Source organism: Macaca nemestrina, chromosome 14 (genome assembly GCF_043159975.1).
Source record: "Macaca nemestrina isolate mMacNem1 chromosome 14, mMacNem.hap1, whole genome shotgun sequence".
NCBI lineage: Eukaryota > Metazoa > Chordata > Mammalia > Primates > Cercopithecidae > Macaca > Macaca nemestrina.
This window is the reverse complement of record NC_092138.1, coordinates 85,605,437-85,630,722: the sequence shown is the minus strand read 5'-3', so window position 1 is coordinate 85,630,722 and position 25,286 is coordinate 85,605,437. Positions and strand designations below refer to the sequence as shown.

At 43.5% G+C, this 25,286-nt stretch overlaps 1 protein-coding gene across 2 annotated transcripts in view; it reads left to right on the top strand.

The window, feature by feature from the left end:
* LOC105487094 (TNF superfamily member 8) overlaps positions 1–21,885 on the top strand; it is a 39,622-nt gene extending 17,737 nt beyond the window's left edge. The window contains exons 3-5 of one of the 2 annotated variants that reach the window (XM_011750393.2): positions 9,157–9,228; positions 10,721–10,819; positions 21,352–21,885. In XM_011750393.2, the coding sequence (XP_011748695.1) occupies positions 9,157–9,228; positions 10,721–10,819; positions 21,352–21,437 (257 nt within the window). In that variant the 3' untranslated portion in view covers positions 21,438–21,885. Of the gene's footprint in view, positions 1–9,156; positions 9,229–10,720; positions 14,186–21,351 lie in introns of those variants that run through there. The other variant, XM_011750392.2, reaches the window with a different exon arrangement.
* The last annotated feature ends 3,401 nt before the right edge of the window (positions 21,886–25,286 follow it).

The window sequence follows — 25,286 nt, the reverse complement described above, 5'->3', positions numbered from 1 at the left end:
AGAGGCTTGTTTCCTTGCCTAAAATTTCAGAGCTGGTAAGGAGGGGCAAGACCTCAAATCCAGCGTATCCACCTTGCAGCCCTTACGCTTAGCTGGAATTGTATTGTAGACCATCTGAGAAAACTCACTAATGAGCATCCTTGCAGTGCCCCTACCTGGTGGTCCAGTCTAGGGACCCTTCCAGGGCTCTTTCAGCTCTATCACTTCCTCAGCACCTGCTGCCCCCAGCTCTTGGCTTTCATGTCTCGGAAGTGTACTCTCTGTTACCAAGCTCAGGGTCACAGAGGGCCACTTGTGGGGGGGCCACACGCATGGGTTTGAATGAGGTGAAGTGCTGAGGGGAAACATGGCCCATGGCGAGGGTTCTAGAGGCTGAATTTCAGCTCTGGCTTTGCAGCTGAAGGGTCATGTGCCTTGGGACAGTTCCTTCCCCACTGCCTACCAGTTAAAACAGATCTGCCTTTCCTACAAATGTAATGTAGCCTCCAATACCCAGAGGTTCCCAGAGGAAGTTGGAACAGTGGATAGACCTTGTGTGGGTCCTAACAACTCCACCCTCCCCTGAATTCAGTCTCCAGCCAAAGTTGGGGTACCAAATGCAGAGGACCGGCCAGGAATTTGGAATGCTGACATTCAAGTCTTGGGACTTGAAGCAATTCACTTTCCCTCTCAGGGCCTTGGGTTTCCTGTTTTGTAAAATATCAGAAGTGAGGGAAACAAGCCAGATGTCCTAACCCTGAGATGGATTTTGCTTTGATTATAGCGTTCCATGAATCAAACAAATATCTTAGGATACTTTGACTACCTTAACATTCTAACATTTGCAATTTTATAAGGTGTAGCAGGCTACCCTCCTTCCCCCTCCCCTTGCTAAAAAGAAAATGGCATTAAAGAAGATGAAGTAAGGTTGGTTCTCTAATTTTACCAAATGAACCCACCCCAAAGAAACAATAAAAGCTGTGCCTTGAAGGCGGTGACACTAAACCAAGACTAGGTCCTCACCAAGACCCAACTATCCCTCATGTCCCATGGTCACAATGCAGACAACAGCAGCCCTAGCGGAACACCACGCTGGAAGCAGTCAAGAGGCAACATGCACTTTGGGAGGCCAAGGCAGGTGGATCACGAAGTCAAGAGATCGAGACCATTCTGGCCAATATGATGAAACCCCATCTTTCACAAAAATACAAAAATTAGCTGGGCATGGTGGCACACGCCTGTAGTCCCAGCTACTCAGGAGGCTGAGGCAGGAGAATCGCTTGAACCCTGGAATCGGAGGTTGACGTGAGCCGAGATCACGCCGCTGCACTCCAGCCTGACAACAGAGTGAGACTCTGTCTCTTCCTGACAGCTCCTTCCCCTAGAAAGACAAAAACTAGCAAGCAGAAACATTTCTGGATCTAGAATGCCCAGTTCATATCTCTCTCTCTCTCTCTCTCTCTCTCTCTCTCTCTCTCTCTTTCTTCACAGCAAGAGAGAGTGCTCCTGCTCAGAGGGAAAACTACTTTTCAGATAAGTCACAGGTTTCAAAAGCCTATTTGCTTCTCCATTTACTTTACACTCACTCAAAATCTACTCTTAAACTCACTTTTTCTTAAAGCAGAGCTAACAGGAATCAGAAATCTCTCACGAAAAGAAAAGAGAAGGAAGGAGTGAAGGAAGGGAGGGAGGAAAGAAGGAAGGAAGGAAGGAAGGAGGGAAGGAAGGAAGGAAGGAAGGAAGGAAGGAAGGAAGGAAGGAAGGAAGGAAGGAAGGAAGGAGGGAGGGAGGGAGGGAGGGAGGGAGGGAGGGAGGGAGGAAGGAAGGAAGGAAGGAAGGAAGGAAGGAAGGAAGGAAGGAAGGAAGGAAGGAAGGAACGAACTAGACAATGAGCCACTCAAAATAAAGTGGAATGGGATCCTGGAGAAGCCTTCAGAGTTCTAAAGCCATCTGCCCCTAATCCCCACATCCCTGCGACCAAGAGAAAAGAAGAGAGAGAAGAAGAGAGGAGGTGCAGGGGAGGGGAGAGAGCAAGAATAAAGAAAAGGAAAAACAGAAATCACTGAGTTACATGTGAAAATTTATACTTGAATTTAGCACATATAAATCACAAGTCTTTGAATCCAGAGGAAATTTCAGAGTTCCTCACAATTCAGATAACACTTTGGAGAAGGAGGGAGAAAAGGAAGAAAAGAAGGAGGGAGGGAGTAAAGGAAGGGAGGGAGGGAGGAAAGAAAGGAAAGGAATGGAAGGAAGGAGAGAGGGAGGGAGGAAGGGAGGGAGAGAGAGAGGGAGAAAGGGAAGGGAAAGAAAGCAGGCCCATTCCTTGAAATTTTTTTGTTATGCATTTCATTCAAACTATCTAGACACAACATGTGTTGGCTTAAGTTTCTACATTTCAAGCAGCACAAACCATGGACTAGGGCATAGGACTCAACCATTGTTTGGTATACTTTGGGTGGTAGACACCAGGCTCATTTTTATGCATTATCTCATTTAATCCTCCCAACAACTCTCCATGATAGTTATTTTATTATTCTCACTTTTAGGAAGAAAAAAGGACAATTCAAAGAGGCTGCATGGATTTTGCAAAGCCACACAGCTAGTAATGGCAGAGGTGGAGTTTGAACCCAAGTCTGTCTAACTTTTTTTTTTTTTTTTTTTTTTTTGAGATGGAGTCTTGCTCTGTCGCCCAGGCTGGAGTGCAGTGGTGCGATCTCGGCTCACTGCAAGCTCTGGCTTCCAGGTTCATGCCATTCTCCTGCCTCAGCCTACCAAGTAGCTGGGACTACAGGCATCCACCACCATGCCTAGCTAATTTTTTTTTTTTTTTTTTGTATTTTTAGTAGAGATGGGGTTTCACCGTGTTAGCCAGGATGGTCTCAATCTCCTGACCTCGTGATCCACCTGCCTTGGCCTCCCAAAGTGCTGGGATTACAGGTGTGAGCCACTGCGCCCGGCCAAGTCTGTCTAACTTTGTAAACTTGATTTGAACCCAAAACTAACTTTCTAAAATTGCTGCCATACTTTTGCATTTTGAACAACTAGGGAGTGTTTTTTTTTTAAGATTATTAAAATGTTAGTGGATTTTATCCTATGTCTCCAGATTCAGCTTTCCCTTTAAATTATAGACTTTAAAGGTGCTTCTTACTTACCCACCGTAATGTCAATTCAACCTGTGTTTAGTATAAATGAATTCCAAGGAAATGCCCATAGAGTCAGATAGGTTTACTGACTGTTGCAGATACACTGAAACAAGTCAGGACTGAAAAGACCTTAACATCCCAAGGAAACTAGGTGGGGTGGAGGTGGAAGGGGGAAGGCAGGATTTAAATTATTTAAATTAATTCCAACTTGATCTTAATTTTATTTACTGATCACTTCCTATGTGCTCAGTCAGCACTAAGCATGCTCATATAGGCATTCCTCAAATCCTTTTGGAAATCAGGATCACCTAGTCATCCTTTGTTTAACAAAAGGTCCGTCCTGCAGTTTATCTCTCCATTACCAGTTGGCTTAGTGATATCAAGGAAATGGTCAAAAGCCTCAATTACTTTTGTACCAACCTAATAGTTGAAATTACCCTTGCTCAGGTTAAGGACTCACTTTGAATCCAAATTTTATCCAGAGAGGAGAGACTGTCCTCTAGATGTCACTGTTGGGACTCTCCTAGATATTCTCCCTGAAGCCACAAACAAAGAAGCCAGGGCATGGCAGATGCAGAGTCATTAGGATAATCCCTTTCCTTCTTGGAAGGATTAAAACATTTTTCAACAAATGTAAAGAGGATTCAGCACACATTCCTGGAAGCATCAGATAGACTTAAACACTTAGGTACTTAATTGAGAAGCTCGCATCCATCAGATAATGTCATGAGCTTCATTTTAATGAACATTTCATCTGCCAATTCACTCTGCTAAGTGGCATTGCTAAACTGTGCCACTATAACAACAAAGAAAAGAGGAGTAAGGCAGAAAGAATCTACTTTACTGAGTGTCTCTTCTAGCCACAGGCCACACTGATCACTTGATATCCACAGTCTCATTGCATCTTCATGACATCCATACATTTAGGTTGATTGTTTTAATTCTCACTTAATGGATATGGCAACTGAGGCTCAGTAAGGGGAAATGACAGACCCAGAGCTAAAAGCTCTGACCAGAGCTCAGGTACTCTTTTTGCGATGCATCGTGTCTTCCTTGTTCTTATATCTAAGGTGCTGTACATCTGGAAGGTACCTGGCACTCAAACCACATACCATCTGGCCAGGATGGTTGGCTTGGTTTGTTTTGCTATGGTAGAGCCGCCTTGAGCATACTTGCTTCTTTACATGCCCATGTTGTAACTTGGCAGTGTTCAGTACATGGACCTGAAGTTATCTGCTGGCATTCTCCCACAAGATGGAACCCAGGAGCTCATTAGTACTTGTTTTCTCAGCACCTCCAGCTGTCTTGTCAGTTTTCAGTTCCAGTGTCTGTAGTGGCTGCAAACCCACTTCTTCCTGCATTTAGCCCTTCCTATTCCACAGGAAGACTGAAAGTCAGAGAAGAGTTCTGGATTAGGAGTCAGAAGCCCTGTGTTCTGAAGCCAGCTCCACCATTTACTTACTGTGGGGTCTTGGGCCAGACTCTAGTCTCTCTGGGTTCAGTCTCACCACTCCTAAAACTAAGATCTCTGTTAGCATGGCATTTAATGACCCTTTCTATCCAACGCTGTGAAATCTCAAGGTGAAAGCTAGTCTTAAGGTTGCCATAATCTTGACCTTCTAGAATATGGTCCTTTCAACCGCCTCGAGCAACCTCTCTTTCTCTCTCTTTCCTCTGTGTGAAACTGGCCAGGAGGGTTTTGTTGGCACATCTTTCTCTTCACCCTCTCAAACAAAACCACAGAAAGTCCCATGATCTTCCTAGAAGAGGCTAAAGCTTGGAAAGATGATTTACAAAGCCGATGCATCTGAAGGCTTTGGTCCTCAGGGAAGTTCACGCAGTGCTAGGGTTGTCTGAAAGATAGACTGCCCTACAGAAGGAGTAAGGAGTCCTGGTCTCTGGTCCTCTCTCTCACTAACTCTCTGGATGACCTAGGGCCAGCCTGCCATAGGGGCAACACTGAGGAGCACATGAGTTATGTGTTTACCAAGCCTGAACCAGGCGATCTCAGGGAACTTTCATTTCTCCAAACTATGCAAGTCCTTACAGAACCAGACTATTCATAACTTAGATTGTCCTCAGAGCTAAAATGTTCTGTTCTAGTACTGCAGGTGTCTGAAAACCTGAATGTGTGAAGACATAGTTTCCTACCTTGAGTAATGCAACATGCCCACAAAGATAGACAGGTGCAGCTGGGACTGACTCGCCATCCCAAACCTTCCCACCCCCACCACCAGCAGATCTGGCAGAGGATGGCTGAGTCTGTACAGCCTGCTGAAATAAGCTAGGTAGGCCCTTTTAGATAGATCGTCAAATCCACACTGCCCTTCATCTATTAGATTGGTGCAGAAGTAATTGCCGTTTTTGTTATTACTTTTAATACCAAAACCACTATTACTTTTGCACAAACCTAATAGGGACACTAGAGCCCAGAGAGGAGAAATCCCAGAATTCTAACTCCTAGGTCATCAGCTCAGCTGTGACTTGCAGACAGTTCTCATTTCCCCCACTCTGATGCTCTGTTCTTCAAACTAAACCTCTCCAGACATCACTTTTTGCTCCCTCTGCTCCCAGTCTTCAGAATTCCAGGGACATTGCAGGATTTCAGCTGCATGTAATGCCACCATTTATAAGTCACGTTTTTCAGTCTTCATAACCAGAAAAGAAAGTTACATCATAGACTCACAGGGTGATGAGAAGACTCAGACCACATGGCTGATGACCCGTGAAATGTTCATCTAGCTCTTGACAAGAGCCTCATGACCTCCAAAGCAGCCTACCTCTTTTTTGAGTAGCACTGACTGGTCAACTCTGTGAGCTGCTGGCACTGTGACTCACAGTGTGACGTAGGTGTTTTTGGTGTAGGTCTTTCCATTGCTGCATCTGAGAAATGGGGATTAGCAGTGTTAGCTGTTAGCTGAGGGCTTCATCTCCTTCCTCTTCCACTTGGAGGTTTAGTGCTTGGGCCCCACGGCGTGCTGACAACTTCTTCAAGCATTAAAGGACAGAGGTTGTGCCGTCTTCTGGGGTCTTCTCCAAATTTAACAGCCCATTCCCTCAATAGCTCCTCTAGCTTCCTGCTTTTAGCTCCTTTCTGAACCAGCTCTGGCAACATCATTCCTAAAAGGGGCTGCCTGTGTTTTTTCCCTTTAGCTAGAAACCATCTAAATGATTTTTAAAGAAAAACTAAAATATACCATGCCATTTGACTTCAGGAAATGCAAATGTTTCAAAATAAGGTGCTTTTTTTTCTTTTTTTTTTTTTTTCCATCCTCGGGTTTCTCAGAATTACAACTGAGGTCACCCCACTAAACATTTGAAGACCAAAGGGGAAAAAAACAACAAAAGAACCAGAATGTGTGAGAGGCAAGCCTGGGTTTGCACTTCTCCAGCCACCTGTTTACAGCTCACCTGCCATAAGGAGTAAGGGGCACAGTGTGAGGGGGCCTTCGGCCAATGAACAGAGCCTGTTCTTGATGTTATGTGCTGGCCTCAGCCCAAGGCATGAGTCTTATCTTCCCATCTAATCTAGCCTGACCTGCAAAGCCAGTGGGAGAATGAGGCCCCGTGTTATTCTAGCCCTCAGGCAAAAGGCAAGTCAAGCATCCTGGTTCACCTGCCTGTTGCCCTAAGTACTTACTCGGTATCCACAGAGGGAAACAAGAAAGATAAACTAGGTGATTCAATTCAACAAACATTTACAGAGCATCTGCTAGGCTGGGCAGTGGGGTTTTATAAACAGAAGTCTCTGCCCTGAGGGTTCACTGTCTAATAGAAGAGGCAAATAGGCAAAGGGAAGTATCCTAGAGGAGTTGACTGCTAGGCTGTGTTTCAAACGAGGAATAACTTGTCTGGTGAAGGAGGCAGTCCGGGTAGAGAGCCCAGCAGGTGCCAAGGTGTAATGATAAATCAACATTCCTAAATGGTATGTTTAGGGGGACTGCAAAGCCCCAAACTCCAGGACAGCGGTCAGGAATCCACTCAGGCAGTGGTCAGGCAGCCTGAGTTTGGATCTCTACTCCACCCCTGACTACCTGTGTGAATGTGAACAAGTCACTTAACCTTTAAAAGAGTCCATTTCCTTATGTACACGATAGAATTAATTATGGTATCTCTCTCATGGTGTGGTTGTGAGAATTAAATGAAATAACGCATGCTTAGCAGAGTACCTGGAAAATGGCTGTCACTCAACATGCATTAGTTATGATCATTCATATTATTATCACTGCTCCTCCTCATTATTATTACTATTGGAACATAAAGGGAAAGGGGAGGAGGGAAGGTGAGGGGTGAGACCAGAGAGTTTAGTAGGTTCAGAGTGAGGGACCATGAAAGCCATGCTGAGGAATTTGGGCCTGATCCTGCAGGCAAAAGGAGTCAGAAAGGGCTTCCATGCAAACAGACTCAGCCAGATCTGTCTCCCTGACTTAATGTTCTGCAGCTTAGAGTAGAAGGTTAGGCCAGGAGGACTCTCTAACCGTAGTCACAATCCATTAGGAGCATAAGCAGCCATCAGTGTTGGGGTTCTGACTACACACCCCAAGAGCATGGGCTGTGGGCTGCAACAGGCAGGACCAGAGCACTGCTCAGAGGATGCATGAGGATGAAACCAAGAGAATGACAGCTGACCCACTGGCCCTCACCACAAAGAGAGCTTTGGACCAGAAGCTCTATGTGGATGCAGCAGATAAGGAGGAAAACTGCCCCTGCTTCTGCCGGGGATGCCTCTCGCAGTGAGCTTGTTCAGACAGCAGAGGGAACTCTTCATTTAACTTTGAACCACTCCAAAGCCCCCATGAAGCTATGAAGGTGGCCAGGAGGGACTTTTCTCAGGGCTGGGCAGAGATTGCAATGGGAGAGGTTGTGAGCCCAGCAGGTACTACTTGGCAATGTAGTGAGCAAACATCCCAGGGTGTGGCTGCTCCGTTGAATGGGCCTTTGGTTGCCTAGTCTCTAATGGATGGACTGAATGGTCATCTCTGATGACATCTTTGAAAAGATGTCCATGTCAGGTCAAAGATTGCCCAGTTTTACACTTGGGGAAACCAAGGATCAAAGAAGAGATTCACTCTGAATAAGTTGAATTCAAGAGTCATTGCAGGAAATGTATAATTTGAATCTTGGAATACAAAATATTAAGTAGTTACTATGATTTTTAAAAAGCTAAGCCACCATCACTAGTGAATATATGAAAAATATTTTTATTTCTTAAATACAATAATAAATAATAACATAATATTATATTTGCCTCTGCCAAGGAAGCTCCAAATAGTAGGACTTCTGCTAAGATTTATTTAACCCTGTGTCCTCTTAAAATTGAACACCAAGATGTTTTTATCTTTGTTGTCTAGCAAAATAGCCTAGAACAGGAAACCTGGCCTCTGGAATTAGCCATGGGCAATTCCAGCATTTACACAAACTTGCCTGAACTTAAGTGATGGTGTTGACCATCTCTAGGCATCAAAGTTAACCCTGTAGGATTAGTCTGAGAACTAGATTAGCTGATACATTACCCAGCTGTAAAAGTACCCAGACTAGTTTCTGGCGTGTGGTGGGTAAGTTGACAGTATTTACTATCAGTATTATCATTCTCACTGCCACTGCCTGGCAAGGCGCCATGAAACAATGTATTTCACCTGCCTGGTCCCCAGATTTTTTTCCCATCTGTAAAAGGGACTTAATAATACCCCTGTCATAGAGTTGCTGCAAAGATTAAGAAGATGAAATACGTATAGTGGCAAAAAATGGCACCTGACACATTGTAGGAATGGATGTCATATTTGTTTCCTTCCCCGATGTCCACAGTCTTCCATAAAAGCCCAAGTGGTAGCAATCAATAAAAAAGAATTTAAAAAATTAAAATCCTAAAATACCTGATGGCAAAATGAGAAATAAAGAGCATTTCTCCGTATTCTCAAAATGGAAAACAGAATGATAATTGTCTCCATCAAAGGGTCATAGAAAAAGATCTGGTATCTCCAGATCCCAGAACAGCAAAAGACATTTTAATATATCATCTCCTTATTTTTAGGAAATTGCTCAGAAGACCTCTTATGTATCCTGAAAAGGGCTCCATTCAAGAAGTCATGGGCCTACCTCCAAGGTCAGTAACCAAACCCGGGAAACCTAAACATATGAAAACCGCTTCTGTGGCTTTTCAACAACAGAAGTCACAATTAGAGTCCCATGGTCAAATGCGACCTGCAGATGTGTACTGTTTAGTCTGCAGGATATTTTTTTGTAATTTGAATTTGAATGTCTTAGCGGGGAGAGTGTTATTCTCCAAAGCTACAAGTCTTCTCTTTCCTCGCCCCATTCACTCCTTTATGTTGCCTACCTGGCCTCTGTGGGCATTCATGGTCCCCACCATCACTGCCACCACCAGCCCCACCCCTCACCCCTCACCCCTTCTTATTCAGCTACCTACCAGTTTCAGCAGAGTACACAGTCCTTTTCCTAATGCAAGGGAGACAGGCACTTAATCTCTGCCTCTATGAAGTTATTCACAAGGGAACCATAAAATTGCCTTGTCCGCAGATTGACAACTTAATGAACATGTCAGCACAGGGACAATTTGCATATTGCAGTGTGCTTCAGGTAAGAGATCCCTTACAAATGAAGCAATAAGAGGCACTTTAGACTGCAGGATGAGAGAGAGATGGCCAAGATTCTCTGAATAGCCATCCTGCTCATTTTAAAAATTCAATTTTGTAGTTAGATTAGTTCTCACTCTTCGGTTGAATTGCAACAAGGTTTAAAGGGAAAGCATGGAAGCAATTAAAACTAGCATGCCAGCTTCCCGGCCCTGAAAGTCACCCTTACCAGTCAGTGCTAATTTTCATGTGTTAGGACTTGGAGACTCACCCTCCAACACAAACTTGTCAGTTTAGAGGGTCTGCTAATTCTCTGCTTTTCAATAAATCCCAGATGGCAAGAGCCCCTTAATAGGCACATGGGGGACCTACATGATTATTTTTGGCTGCTCTTTGAAGGAAAGAAGGCATTCAAAAATTCAGACAATGAACCATTAGAGGATACATCTTAATGTGAAAATTCATGGCGATTCTCCTGGAAATCTTCATACCTAAATTAGTTATTACCTGAATAATATTATTGAATGTCCTACCTTGCACTTTCTACAATGCCTATCAAACTCAATATTATTGAATTTCCTATCTCTGATACCTTCTGCAATGCCCATTCATGATAAATGAACAGGATAGTTCTGACTTTGTGGAGAACAGAGTCCAGGAGCTTATATTCTGAAAAGGGAAAGATCATCATCATCATCATAGAATAGTATAATATGATAATGATTCCGTGGAAAACCATTCTATAGGAGGTAGAAGTAAAGTATCATGTGTGTTCTGACCCTCCAGCTTTGAGTGTTGAAGAAAAGGAAGTGGGGTGGTTTTATACCTGTGCCTTGAGTAATAAGTAGACTCTAGAGGGAGTAACATGGAAGATATTCAGATGATTGGAACATTACAGAAAACATGGGTCTTGAATGGGAAACTTTGAATAAAGACTTAGAGTTTTGCAATGCATACCTACAATCTTCTCAATAATTCTGTTTTCTGTACTTCTCTTTCTAGTGGCAAAGCATCTAAACAAAACCAAATTGTCTTGGAACAAAGATGGCATTCTCCATGGAGTCAGATATCAGGATGGGAATCTGGTGATCCAGTTCCCTGGTTTGTACTTCATCATTTGCCAACTGCAGTTTCTCGTACAATGCCCAAATAATTCTGTCGATCTGAAGTTGGAGCTTCTCATCAACAAGCATATCAAAAAACAGGCCCTGGTGACAGTGTGTGAGTCTGGAATGCAAACCAAACACGTGTACCAGAATCTCTCTCAATTCTTGCTGGATTACCTGCAGGTCAACACCACCGTATCAGTCAATGTGGATACATTCCAGTACATAGATACAAGCACTTTTCCTCTTGAGAATGTGTTGTCCGTGTTCTTATACAGTAATTCAGACTGAACAGTTTCTCTTGGCCTTCAGGAAGAAAGCGCCTCTCTACCATACAGTATTTCATCCCTCCAAACACTTGGGCAAAAAGAAAACTTTAGACCAAGACAAACTGCACAGGGTATTAAATAGTATACCTTGCCTTCTGTCTCTTGGAAAGATATAGCTCCAGGGTTAAAAAGAGAGTTCTGAGTGAAGTATCTTTCAGATAGCAGGCAGGGAAGCAATGTAGTGTGGTGGGCAGAGCCCCACATGGGAATCAGAAGGGATGAATGGATGTCCCAGCCCAACCACTAATTCACTGTATGGTCTTGATCTATTTCTTCTGTTTTGAGAGCCTCCAGATAAAATGGGGCTCCAGTATCAGAGCAGCTAGCAACTCTGCCCTAATGGGAAATGAAGGGGAGCTGGGTGTGAGTGTTTACACTGTGCCCTTCATGGGATACTTCTTTTATCTGCAGATGGCCTAATGCTTAGTTGTCCAAGTTGCGATCAAGGACTCTTTCACACAGGAAACTTCCCTATACTGGCAGATACCCTTGTGACTGAACCATGCCCAGTTTATGCCTATCTGTCTATCACTTTGGGACTGGGAAGCTGACCTTGTGCTCCACATGACCCTGCCCCTAGGAACCCCCAGGGAAAACCAGGCCTGGGACAGCCCCCCATTCCTGAGATGGAAAGCACAAATTTAATACACCACCACAATGGAAAACAAGTTTGAAGACTTTTACTTACAGATCCTGGACAGAAAGGGCATAATGAGTCTGAAGGGCAGTCCTCCTTCTCTGGGTTACATGAGACAGGAATGAGAAGTCAGAGAGAGAGAGCAAGGGAGTTAACAATGTAGGTAAATAAATAGAGTGTGGTCACTCTCAATTCACTGGCAAATGCCTGAATGGTCTGAAGGAAGTAACAGAAAAGTGGGGAATCCAGTCTGCTAGGGAGGAGAGATGCCTCTAGGTTCTTGTCTTGGCTAGAGGTCTGGTATAGAACTGGAAACCCATATCAAGGGTGACTAAGCCCAGCTTCTGGTATGAGAAAATTAAACTTGTATACAAAATGGTTGCCAAGGCAACAAAAATTATAAGAATTCACTATACCTTCCCCTCCCTGGAACTCAGGATCCAAGTCTAGAAAATGAAAGGAATGGGTTTGAATTGCTTCAAAACCTCTTCCATCTCAGAAGAGCAGCCCCTGGGAACTGAGATTCTGACACAATTTTGGAAGCTCTTCAACCAAGATAAGGCCACCCTACCCCAGTATACAATTGAAGACACTAGTAGCACCTGACTGCATCTCATCTCAGCAAAGCCAGAATATGGGAACAAAGTTCAGGGTGCCCTGCTGAATGGTGTCAACAGCAGGATCTCAAGGATATAATGGAAAGAACTACCATGCTGACCATCCAGAATCTAAGAGACCATCTGGGTGTTTGGGAAACCATCTGACGAGGCCTGACTCTATTCCAGTTAGGTTGACAATAATTGAGCAGCAGGCATTTTTCATTTCTGGTCAGGATAGCGTTGTGCCTTTAGCAAACAATCAGTGTGCAACAGCCGGGGAATGGCTGCTGCATCTCCTGCAGATTATATTCCTGCTTCAAACACCTCTCAGAAAACCAGTTCCGTGAGGGTTTTTAAATCCCCACAAAGTTGTTGACAGATAATGATGACCCTGGAAGTGGGGAGGAGGACTTCTGAGAAACAGCAACCTCTCTCCTGATTGGGGTAGCCATGAGATTTCTCTAGCTATATCCAACTTGGCATCTGTACATCATCTTTGGAGGAACATCTTATTCATGGAAGGACCTTGACAAGCCGTTTGAGATGGAATGTAGGCCCTGAGGTTATGCTTCAGTAAAAAAAAGATGGAAGCTTCCCTGCTATACTAAAACATGGAGCAAAATTCGCATTTTTCTCAAGAAGGAGAGAAAAGGAGTAGGACTCCAGCAAAGTTTGTCAGAAGAAAAGCTAGAAAAGATTTACAAGAAAGAAAGAAAGAACAAATCAGCAGCGGTGTTATGGATGAGAGGGACTTGAGAGAACAAAAATGGCTAAGGGAAAAATTTGAGTCATCTGCTGAGCAGTGTGCTATGTCAACCTCCTCCTAGGTCTCCTCTTTGAAATATTCAGTAAAGTCTACATTTCTCTTTAACTCTTTCTGTGAGTAGATTCTTTGGGAGAAGCAGGCATTGGAAGAGGTGTTGAATTCAGCAAGCCAAGTGGTCTGTGGTAAAAAACAGACATTGAGACTCAAAGCTAAGAAAAACAGGGAAACGGCTGGCATTTGAGTTACACACTAACTGCGTAGGACAAGTGAATCTTGCTTAAACAACTCATGCATTCTTGAAAAGGTATATGCAACCCAACTGTGTGTTAACGAAGCAAATTTTCTGCCATCTCACATTCTAACTCGAGAAAGATTGCATTTTCATTTTTCACCAACTGTTCTCTAAGCAGAGGTCTCTGACTTTTGCACTGTGAGCGGTTTCTAATCGCAGTCTCTGTCAAGCAATGCTTAGAAAGCCAACACCTAAAGACACAAGGGGTACATCATTTAAATGAATAATGTAACCAAACAAAAAAAAAAAAGAAAGAGAATAATCATTCATAAATCAACTGATAGATATGTAGGAAGTGGGCAACCCAGGAAGTTTAAAACTAGATTCTGTTACTCTTGAGGGTTAACCAGCCCCTGGGAATGTTATGAGCAAATGATACTCTGCGAGTAAAATGATATCTATGCAAGTAAAATAAATAATTTATTTAACTGGGAACCCAGGCTACCTAACACATATGCCTCTTTGGTAAAAACTCAACTTGAGCTCCTTCCCTTCCTCCTACCCTCTGAACCCCACCTCCTCACCACACACAGACACTCAGTGTACTTGCAGAACTTGTAGAGGAAGATGGTGAGTGAGCTGATAAAAAAATAACAAGTCAAAGTAGATTCATCCAAACTGGAGTGCAGTGGTGTGATCTCGGCTCTCTGCAGCCTCCTCTTCTTGGGTTCAAGTGATCCTCCTACTGCAGCCTCCTGAGTAGCTGGGACTACAGGCACACACCACCACGCCCAGCTGATTTTTGCTTTTTTTTTTTTTTTTTTGAGACGGAGTCTCACACTGTTGCCCAGGCTGGAGTGCAGTGGCGCGATCTCGGCTCACTGCAAGCTCCGCCTCCCGGGTTCCCGCCATTCTCCTGCCTCAGCCTCCTGAGTAGCTGGGACTACAGGCGCCCACCACCGCGCCCGGCTAATTTTTTTGTATTTTTAGTAGAGACGGGGTTTCACTGTGGTCTCGATCTCCTGACCTTGTGATCCGCCCGCCTCGGCCTCCCAAAGTGCTGGGATTACAGGCTTGAGCCACCGCGCCCGGCCTTTGATTTTTGCATTTTTAGTAGAGACAGGTTTTCACCATGTTGGTCAGGCTGATCTCGAACTCCTGACCTCAAGCAATCTGCCCACCCTGGCCTTTCAAAGTGCTGGGATTACAGGCGTGAGCTACCACACCTGGCCTCTAACCCTTTTCTGAATCATATGTTGACCATGTACTGAGTCTATAGAGGATAGAGACCACCTGTGTCTCACACTCAAATCACCATCCTGGAGTCACCAGGGTGAGACCAGGGAAAAGCAGAGGAAACCTCTGAATGTGGGGGACTGTCCAATGTAAGGCTGGGAAGACGTGACCTGAGGTTTTGCAGAAAGGCTACAGGAGGCCCTATCAAGGCTGGTGGGAAATAATGGAGATTGGCATAGGAGACTGGGCTCAAATACCAGCTCTCTCACTAACCACACTCGAGGACTTCACAAGTGTCTGCTCCCTGCTGGGCTTCCATCCAATGGGACTTCCATCAAGTCTGGCAGATCTCTCAGGAGTGTTCTAGAGATGATACAGGCTGACTTCTCCATCCTTTTAATTTAAGGGGTTTGTCCCTTCCATCCCAGAGTAAGTGGTATTCCTGGGATTGTGGGAGGCTCCCTTGTTCAGCAGATTCTGCCACCTTCCCTCAGCACTTCCTCCTTTAGTACTTGTTCACATCGAAACCTCTTAGGGCACTAGGCTAGTCTCTGAGCCATCCTTTATGTGACTGGGGATTCTGAGAAGGAATTAGATAGTAGAGTTATGGTAGAGTAACTGCTATATATTTAATTGTTTGAATATACCATAGTTTGTCCATTCTTCTATGCTAGAACATTTAATTTGCTTTTAGGTTTTTGCTGTTACACACAAAGCTACAATAAGCACATCTTCTTCTTGCACACCTCCCACCCCTGGCTGCCATTTTTCTATACAGCAAAAATATTCTTGGAAAATTATAAATGGTGTCACAAAGACACTGAGTTAACCATGGCTCGTGACGGTTTAGACCCCTCTATGATCAGAGCTCATGACCTGGAGCTTAGTCTCTGGAGTCTGAATGGCTCCTTCCATCCTTTCTAAGTACTTCTCTGCTCTGTACATTCATTCAACACACATGTCCCAAGTGCCAGTGAGTGCCAGGTCAGTTTACAACCCAACGTGGTGTGTGCTACAGCTCTGCCAAGCCACTGCAAAATCAGCCCTCATTAGCATGGGTTTGAAATATGCCTTTCAGTGCACTCTGGGGCTTCCCTGGATCTAGCTCTCTTCCTGGAGAGTAAACAAACACCAGAAAGCATGAAGGACAAGCACAGCTCCAGAAGATTTCTCCCCCAAGATCAAATGTCCATATTCCTCATGGGCTCCTCTCACAGTTCTCTCCTGAAACTCTGCAATGGAAGATTGTCACTCAATGTCTAGTATAATGACTTCCCAGGTTTTTTTTCTACCATGACCCAGAAGAAATGTCATGTTGCCAACAAGGACTAAGGAAAAAAAAGAAAAGAAAAAACTTACTGTAACCATCTAAATTGATTTTATGATGCTCTCTTAAGTTACAACCCTCAGTTTCCAAAACACTGTTCTAGTGTGCCTTCTCCTGCTCCACATGTTGGAATGCTAAAAATATACTTTCCTTATTCTTTTGCAGCTCAGGCTCTAGTACTATTTAGTCTGAAATGGACAGAATTTTGGAATGTTTGTCCATCCAGCCAGCAAGCACATCTGTGAAGGTGATTGGTTTTTCTGCAGCTTCATTTGCAGAGGTTTTAATGTTCAAATACGAGCTTAGTAGTTGGGGTGAGCCTAGGTGGTGGGGGAGAAGCATCCATTCTGCTAATGTAGTCTGTTGCAGATGTGCACTGGTTCTGGAGCCCGGCAACAGTAGCAGCTTCCTGATTGTAGTGGTTTCCTGTTGGCAGCAGCAGTTTTGTGGTTCTAGAGGGGCAAACTTCCTGATTGCAAGATTATTGAATAGACAGCAGCTACTATAGCAGCCCAGTTCCTAGGTGTCACATTATAGGTTGCTCCTAAAAGCTCAATCTCGATTCTGTTTCCTCAGACCACCTGACAATTCTACAAGCCATTTAATATCCTGTGATAAACCCCTTCCTGCCAAACAAGCTAAAGTGAAGTCTCTTCTCTGCAACTGATTCCTCATGACTACAATAACAACATGTACAAACTGACCTCACCATTATGTACAAACCAACCCCACCATACTCATCCTGAACTTAACACTATTGCTACATTCCAAATATCAAGGACTATCTCAGTCTGTGAAGATCCTTCTTCTCATGTCCTACTTAATTAACATCCAACTAATTCCTCCAGTTTCCTAGTTCCAGCCACCACTCTGGATACCTCCTAAGCCACAGCATTGCCTCCAGTCTTACTCCTTAAAAATCCCATCTCCAGACAGCAATAGTATCTCCCCATTGTTCTTGGAATTGATAGTGATAATGACCATTTATCAAGCTTTTACATGTTATGACTTTTCCTGCACTCACTTATTTAATCTTCAAAGCAACCCAATGAAATAGGCATCATTGAGCCGGGCGCAGTGGCTCACACCTGTAATTCCAGCACTTTGGGAGGCAGTGGCGGGCGGATCATGAGGTCAGGAGTTTAAGACGAGTCTGGCCAAAATAGTGAAACCCCATCTCTACTAAAAATACAAAAAATTAGCTGAGCGTGGTGGTATGTGCCTGTAATCCCAGCTACTCGGGAGGCTGAGGCAGGAGAATCGCATGAACCCAGGAGGCGGAGGTTGCAGTGAGCCGAGATCACGTCACTGCCCTCCAGCCTAGGCAACAGAACAAGACTCCGTCTCAAAAGAAAAAGAAAAAGAAAAAAAGAAATAGGCATCATTATCCCCATTCTTCATATAAGGACATTGAGAGTCTGAGACATTGAGGAGCATGGCCAATGTCCCACAGCCAGTGGATAGTAGAGTTAGGATTTAAGACCGAATTTGCCTAACTCCACACCCCATGCTCCAGTCACTATGAACATAGCCTTCCTAAACTCTAAGCTCTTTCTGCCATGCCTCTCCCTATCTATCTCCTGAATGTCTCTCTAGTTTTGTGCTCAGCCCCACCTCCTTGTGCTCTATTATCAAATCACTTTGCACTCCTTCCAGTTCCTCCAATCTTCCATGCTCTGCCTGGCCACCAGAAGCTTGCAGATAATTTTTCTTCTTCCTAGGATACTGTCTGATTAACTCCTATCATTGTTCTGATTTCCATTTCAATGTCACCTCGTCAGAGAAGTCTTCCTGACTCTGCCAGCTTCACCTAATGCCTTGCTGTCTCCTTCCATATTTCCCCATCCTTAATTGCATGACACTTTGCCCTTCACCCCTGGTTCTTTCTATCATTCCTCTCCAACATTCAAATTCCCAGAAGGCAGGTACCCTATCAATCTTATTCAGCACTGGGTACACACAGCCCAGCCCAATTCCTAGGACATAGTAGATGGCCATTCAATAAATATTTCTTAAATGAATTATCAAAGAAAACCACTTTCAACGTAAGTCCATTTTAAGGAAAAGATATCAAATAAGCCATACCAAAAAAAAAAGAAAAAACAGATATTTTCAAAATATGGAAATGTTCATTGAAAGCTCCTATTTTTCTTAGAAATAATTTTCAGGCTGGGGATGGTGGCTCATGCCTGTAATCCTAGCACTTTGGGAGGCCGAGGCAGGTGGATCACTTGAGGTCAGGAGTTCAAGACCAGCCTGACCAACATGGAGAAACCCCGTCTCTACTAAAAATACAAAATTAGCCAGGCATGGTGGCACATGCCTCTAATCCCAGCTACTTGGGAGACTGAGACAGGAGACTTGCTTGAACCCAGGAGGAGGAGGCCGCAGTGAGCCGAGATTGCATCACTGCAACTCCAATCTGGGCAACAAGAGTGAAAAACTCCATCTCAAAAAAAAAGAAAGAAAGAGAGAAAGAGAGAGAGAAAAAGAAAGAAAGAGAGAAAGAGAGAGAGAAAAAGAAAGAAAGAGAGAAAGAAAGAAAGAGAAAGAAAGAAAGAAAGAGAGAGAGAGAGAGAGAGGAAGGAAGGAAGGAAGGAAGGAAGGAAGGAAGGAAGGAAGGAAGGAAGGAAGGAAGGAAGGAAGGAAGGAAGGAAGGGAGGGAGGGAGGGAGGGAGGGAGGGAGGGAGGGAAGGAAGGAAAGAAGAAAAAGAAAGAAAGAATTTTCAGCACTCAGGAGATAAGAATGCCTATTAGAGAAAGGTGAAATTTTTAGAAAGCAGAATCTACCTGCGCCATCTGAGAACACGGAAGGAAAAAAAATTTTCTGAGCAAACTGTGGTATATTTGCTGTAGAATCCATTTCCCTTCCTACCTCTGAGATATCTATATGCTATTCTAGTCATTTTGTGGTTAGAAATAGTGAGATTGACCTTAGAAAGTTTTTTAAGTTTTATTTTATTTTTGATTGACACAAAAATAGTGTACATATTTAGGTAGCACAATATGATATTTCAATTCATGTATACATTGTGCAATAGTGAATATATCCCTTACTTTATTGAACATATCCCTTACTTTAAACAGTTATTTCTTTGAGGTGAGAACATTCAAAATCCTCTCTTCTAGATATTTTGAAATACACCAGAAAGTTTAAAACAAACCTCAGTATACCTGAGAATCCTGAAATCCCAGGCCACTTCCTAGAGCAATTAAATTAGAATCTCTGGATTTAGAACCCAGGTATCAGGATTATTTTGAGCTCCCAAACTTAAGCCAAGTATAAGAGTCAGTGGTTTAAATCTTTGCTGTCTAAGTTATGTCCTGGTGCCTGGTATCACCAGAGAGCTTGTTAAAAATGCAGGCATCTCATACATACCTAAAAACTGGAACAGAATCTGCATTTTAATATGATCCAAGAGATTCAGGTGCACCTTACAATCTGAAGAACACTAGTTGGATGACTTTTTCTGGTAAGTGGAGAAGATTGCTGATAATCTGGTATGTTTCTCTGTTTCCTCAAGTGGACTTTCACGAATTGACCTTGTCTTCCTTGTCTGCAGCTTATGCAAACGTGAGGGTCTAAACACCACAAAACCGTCAAGTCAACATGATGGTATTCATTTGTAATGATCACCAGTGAATTTTTAACAACTGCTTGTGGTTCAGCTCTCTCCCTTGGGAATATTGGGCAAGCACTAGGAAGATTCTGGACAATATGTTGAAAGCTTTGGATGCAGTTTAGAAACTTCTATGGGGGCTGTACTTTCCCTATAGCCAAGGAAAGAGGAAAAAGCAAGTCTGAGGGTGGCAGATGGGAAAGAACAGTGGCCTTGGCAGTTGGAAACCAATTTGAATCTGAGCTCAAGCAATTACTAACTCTATGACCTTGGCAAGTCACAGGGACTTTCTAAACTTAAATTTTCTCAGCTGTACAATGGGATGCATAATTCTTCCCAAAACTGTTGGGAGAACAAACACATAGAATAAGCTTGGAAAGTGTTTAACTCTTGGGGTATTTTATCATATTCAGTATCTGTGAAGGAGTTAGACCTTGGAGAGAGGAGTAGGAAAAAATGAGTCAATGCAAGTTTGAGAAAAGTGAAACTTCCTCAAATTCATTGAAGCCTATTCCCAACTGCATTCAGAAAAGCCAGTCATTGGATCAACAAAGGTCTCTATGAGGCCAACTCTCAAAGGATGGTTTCATCCTGCAGGGAAAACTGGACTAGATAACCAACTGACTGTTTGGGAGATGCAGTATCGGGGTCCTCTCCCTGTGCCTCTCTAGAAGCAGCACTGATTGCTCTGACAATGAACACTTTTCCCACTTAGAAATGAGCACTTAGAAGACAAGAAGAATCCATCTCCAAATCACAGCACCCAGATCAGTGTCCTACACACACAGTGAAGAACTGTGTGTGTCGAGAACATGCTGATTTCAAGGCTGATCCTCCTTCACAACCAGGAGACTCCAAGCAAAAACCAGCTGAAGTATTTCATCATTTCATTTCCATTGCTAGCAACGCAGATGACCTAATCTCCTTGACATTCTGACTATGCCTTCCATTCTCACAATGAGTCTCATTTTACCAGCTGGCCGGATGCAGTCAGCATACGCCACAGTACTCAAGGGAAGAAAGGCTACAATCCGTCACAGGATCAATACAATGGGATGAGTAAACAGCAAGAAAACACTGAAGGAGGTTTCATTTCTACCACCAACATTACATTCATACACTCACACAGTCCTCAATTGCATCTGGTCTTTTCATTCTCCTCATGATGTGTTTACTTAAACCGCTTTATATTACGTAAATAGATATAATTACTAACACTTACTGAATGCTGGCTCACCAGGTTTCAGGCGCCACATGGAAGTTTTCAAATACTGTAGTCTACTTCATCCTGACCCTTATGAGATAGAGATGAACATTCCCATGTTGCAGATGAGGAAACAGAGGCTGGAAGAAATGCTTAAGTATCTCTAAGTTTCAGCAGCTCATGAGCTGAAGAGCTAAGATGTAACCACTACAGTCTGGCTCCAGAGCTATATTTCTAACCACACTACACTGCACTACCCTGAGGCTACTTCACACGGTCCCTGCTGATTCCTTTGTTCAAAAGGTCCTTGGCCTTCATTCACAGCTTGTTAATTTGACCTCATTCATAAAATCTCAACTCGGACATTATTGCTCAAGAACCACTCCCAGACTGAATTAGACATCCACCCTGGACCTTGATATTCTCCTTCTGTCTAAAAACCTATTACACTGACTATGATGGCACGATTGTATGTTTGCCTCCCTGCTAGACTGTGGGCTTCTGAGTAAGAACAATGTCAAAATGTGTTACATCTCTCCTGCCAGTATCTAAAAAGTAAAGTTATTCTTTCTTCCAGATTATTGTGGCATGATCCTCCACCATTCACACTCTACCCTGGCCTCTGGGAAGGGACACTGCTGCCTTGAGACTCTACAACCCTGAACCTTGATGCTGGTTGCTGCAGACACGAACTGCTTCTACCCTGGGTCACTGTCACTGCTAAGTGGAAAGTCATGAACTTGATGGTACCAGTCACTCTGGGTCTAAACCGACATAGCCAGGAAACAAACAGAATCATCTGGACCTGTCCATGATTTGAAATTGTGGCCCAACACTTCCTGGCCCCAGAGAGAGAAGTCTGACCACCCGCTACTCAAAGTGCCAACTCATTTCCTTCCCAGAATTAATCACTTCCCAAAATGTGTGACTGTGTGAACATCAATTCCCTTCAGGGGAAAACCCCACTCCCACCTTTCAGGCTGTCATCTTACCCTATGACCCCAACCTGACAATCATGCAACAGCCCCGTATTGGTACCTTTTCCAAAGTTTAGGTGACTCATTCTCATCTACAATCACTTTGTTGTTCCAGGAAAGTTTTTGACACAGCAGGCATTTGGTATATATTTCTTGATTAAATGAAAAGTTAAATGAATACCATCTTAGACGTCTGCATAGTGCTTTAAAGTTTACACCACTATTCTTTCAAATAGTACGAGAGAGAACTAAGCTGTACACTCAACTGGGAAGAAGCAGAACTGAGAGCGGGAGCCCTGCTATTCTGATTTCTTGTCTAGAACTACACTATATTCTGAGATCCCTAAACTACAACCTCAGGGGACTCTACATACTTTTTAAATAGAGTTTTATTGGAACACAGCCACATTCGTTCATTTATGTACAGTCTATGGCTGGTTTTATGCTATAATGGCAGAGTTGAGTAACTGCCCCAGAATCCAGGAGCTGTTTACATAAAATGTCTGATGGACCTACTATATATTGCTGGTGACTCCAGGTATGTTTAGACATACACACTTACAACACACACTCACACACACATACATCATAAATTCTCCCACAAAAAGAACCATATGACTACTGTCTCTATCTGAACTTTTCAATATTGTCAGCTGTGAGAGGGGAGTACAAACTTTGTTGGAATCATGTATAGAACCTGCCTCTGAGTGCTAAGAGATTCCATGGGCTAATGCATGATTTTTGATCATGGAATTAATAACATCTATCCTAACAATATGAAGAAGTAGTAAACTTAAAAAAGAAAAGGACTCAGAGGCAAGTCCACCAAAAGCAATGAGAAAGGAATAGCTTCCAAAAAGATCATGTTTTAAAATAAGGAGGTTAGAGATGTGAGGATTTTTTTCTTTACAACCAGTAAACCAGAGACATTTGAGGATTTGAATGTCTTCATAATAATGAAAATAATTTTAATCAAAATGTCTCTTTCTAAAATATAGATTTAGAATGTACTGTTCTAGGAAAATTATTTGTTCTTAGATGCTTTTCTTCAATCAACCACTCAACGGAGTTTAGAAGAGGTCAGACAGTGCCTTAGAAGGATATGAGGCCAGGCAGTGTGGCTCCCATCTGTAATCCCAGCACTTTAGAAGGCCGAGGCAGGTGGATCACTTGAGGTCAGGAGTTTGAGACCAGCCTGACCAACATGGTGAAACCCCATCTCTACTAAAAAAAAAAAAAATACAAAATTAGCAGAGCATGGTGGCACACGCCTGTAATCCCAGCTACTTGGGAGGCTGAGGCAGGAGAATCACTTGAACCCAGGAGGTGGAGGTTGCAGTGAAGCGAGCCAAGATTGTGCCATTGCACTCCAGCCCAGAAAACAAGAGCGAAACTCCATCTAAAATAAAAAATAATAAGAAGAAAAAGAAGGATATGAAAAAAGGGAACTTAAGTGGATTCTAATGAATCACAGAACCTCATATATGGCTATTCTCCAGACTGAATTACCCAGACTTCTGAAAATATACTATCAGACATAATTTTAATATTCACAGGTATCCTATGAGTTTGGTCCCTGCTCAGACATAGGGCCAAACCACAACACTATAACTTATACAACACTGTGAGTGGACAAGTATGGGATATGCCCGATAAGGCAAGGTATCATTATTATTCATCTAACATGGTGGATACTTATGAAATATTTACTTTTTAACAGATTTTGTTTATATATTTGTTTTCTCTTTTTAAAATTTTTAGTTGTTGTGGGTACATAGTAGGTGTATGTATTTATAAAGTACATGAGAAGTTTTGACACAGGCATGCAGGTGAAATAATCTTATGGGAAATGGGGTATCTAGCCCCTCAAGCATATATCCTTTGAGTTACAAACAATTCAATTATACTGTTTATTTTTAAATGTACAGGTAAGTTATTATTGACTAAAGTCACCCTGTTGTACTATCGAATAGTAGTTCTTATTCATTCTTTCTATTTTTTCTTTTTTTTACTCATTAACTATTCCCCACCTCCCTTTCAACCCCTCACTACCCTTCCCAGCTGCTGGTAACCATCCTTATACTCTCTATGTCTGTGAGTTCAATTGTCTTGATTTTTAGACCCCACAAATAAGTGATAACATGTGATGTTTGTCTTTCTGTGCCTGGCTTATTTCATTTAACATAATGATCTTCAGTTCCATCCATGTTGTTACAAATGACAAAATCTCATTCCTTTTTATTGCTGAATATGTATACCACATTTTCTTTATCCATTCATCTGTGGATGGACAGAAATCCCTTTCCAAAGATAGGGGAGCCCCACCCCAGGCCACGAGGAGTACTGCCAGACTACTGCCGAAGTGTTTCTTAAGTCAGCTTGTGGTGCATGCTGCCTGGCCTGGGACTCACTCATCAGGGCAGTGGGCTCTCCTCTGACCCAGGGCAGGTCCATAAACACCATCCAAGAATCACCTCCTGGAATCAGGGACCCCAGGAGCCCACTTGGTGTTCTACCCAACTGTTGGTATCTAAGGTGCAAGACAAAGTCCCCTTTACTTTTCCCTCTGCTTTTCTCAAGCAGAAGGAGTTTTGCCCCATATCCACCTCAGCTGGTAATGTGCTGAGGCTCACCTGAAGCCAGCAAGTCCCAGAGGCTTACCCAAGGCCCTCAAAGTAGTACCTGGACATCACTGGTGGTTATTCAGGGCCCAAGAGCTCTTCAGTTAGCAGATGACGAATGCTGCCAGGACTGTGTCCTTTCCTTCAAGGCACTGGGTTCCCTTCTGGCCCAGGGTATGCCTCTAAATGTCATCTGAGAGCTAGGGCGTGGGACAAGGACCTCACAACTCTGTCTGGTGCCCTCTCCTGCTGTGACTGAGCTGCTATCCAATATGCAAGACAAAGTCCTCCTTATTCTTTCCTCTCCTCTCCTCAAGCAGAACGAAGGGGTCTCTTCTGGAGCCAGGAGCTGTGCAGCCTGGGCCTAGGGGAAGGGTGATGCCAGCAGTCTCTTGGCTGATGCAGCTGATGTCTCAGTATGTCACATGCCACCCAGTCCACTGTCCCTGGCCCCAGTTCGGCACTAGGACTCACCTAAGAGTTGTGGCCCTTATGGCCTAGACTGCCTTTCAAGTTTATTTGGAGACACAGAGCACTGTAGCCCTCAATGGTGAGGTTTGCAGGAACTCAAGTTTGGAATTCTGGGATTCGTGATTCCACTCTGGCTAGGGCTGGTTTAAATGCTTCCTCGGTGGGTGGGCATCAGCTGAGTTTTGTCCAGTTTTCCTTTCTGCTCTAAGAAGACAGTGCTGAGTTCAATTGCCTCACAATTGCTGTGCTCTCCCTACCCCAGCACCCAGAGACTCTCCACACCATGGCTGCTGGAGGGTGGGGGAGGGGTGGCATCAGCAATTCAGAGCTGTTTTTTCTATCTCCTCAGTGCCTCTTTCAGCAATTTGAAGTTAGAACCAGGTACTGTGAGCGCTCACCTGATTTTTGGCTCTAACGAAGGTATTTTTTGGTGTGTAGATAGT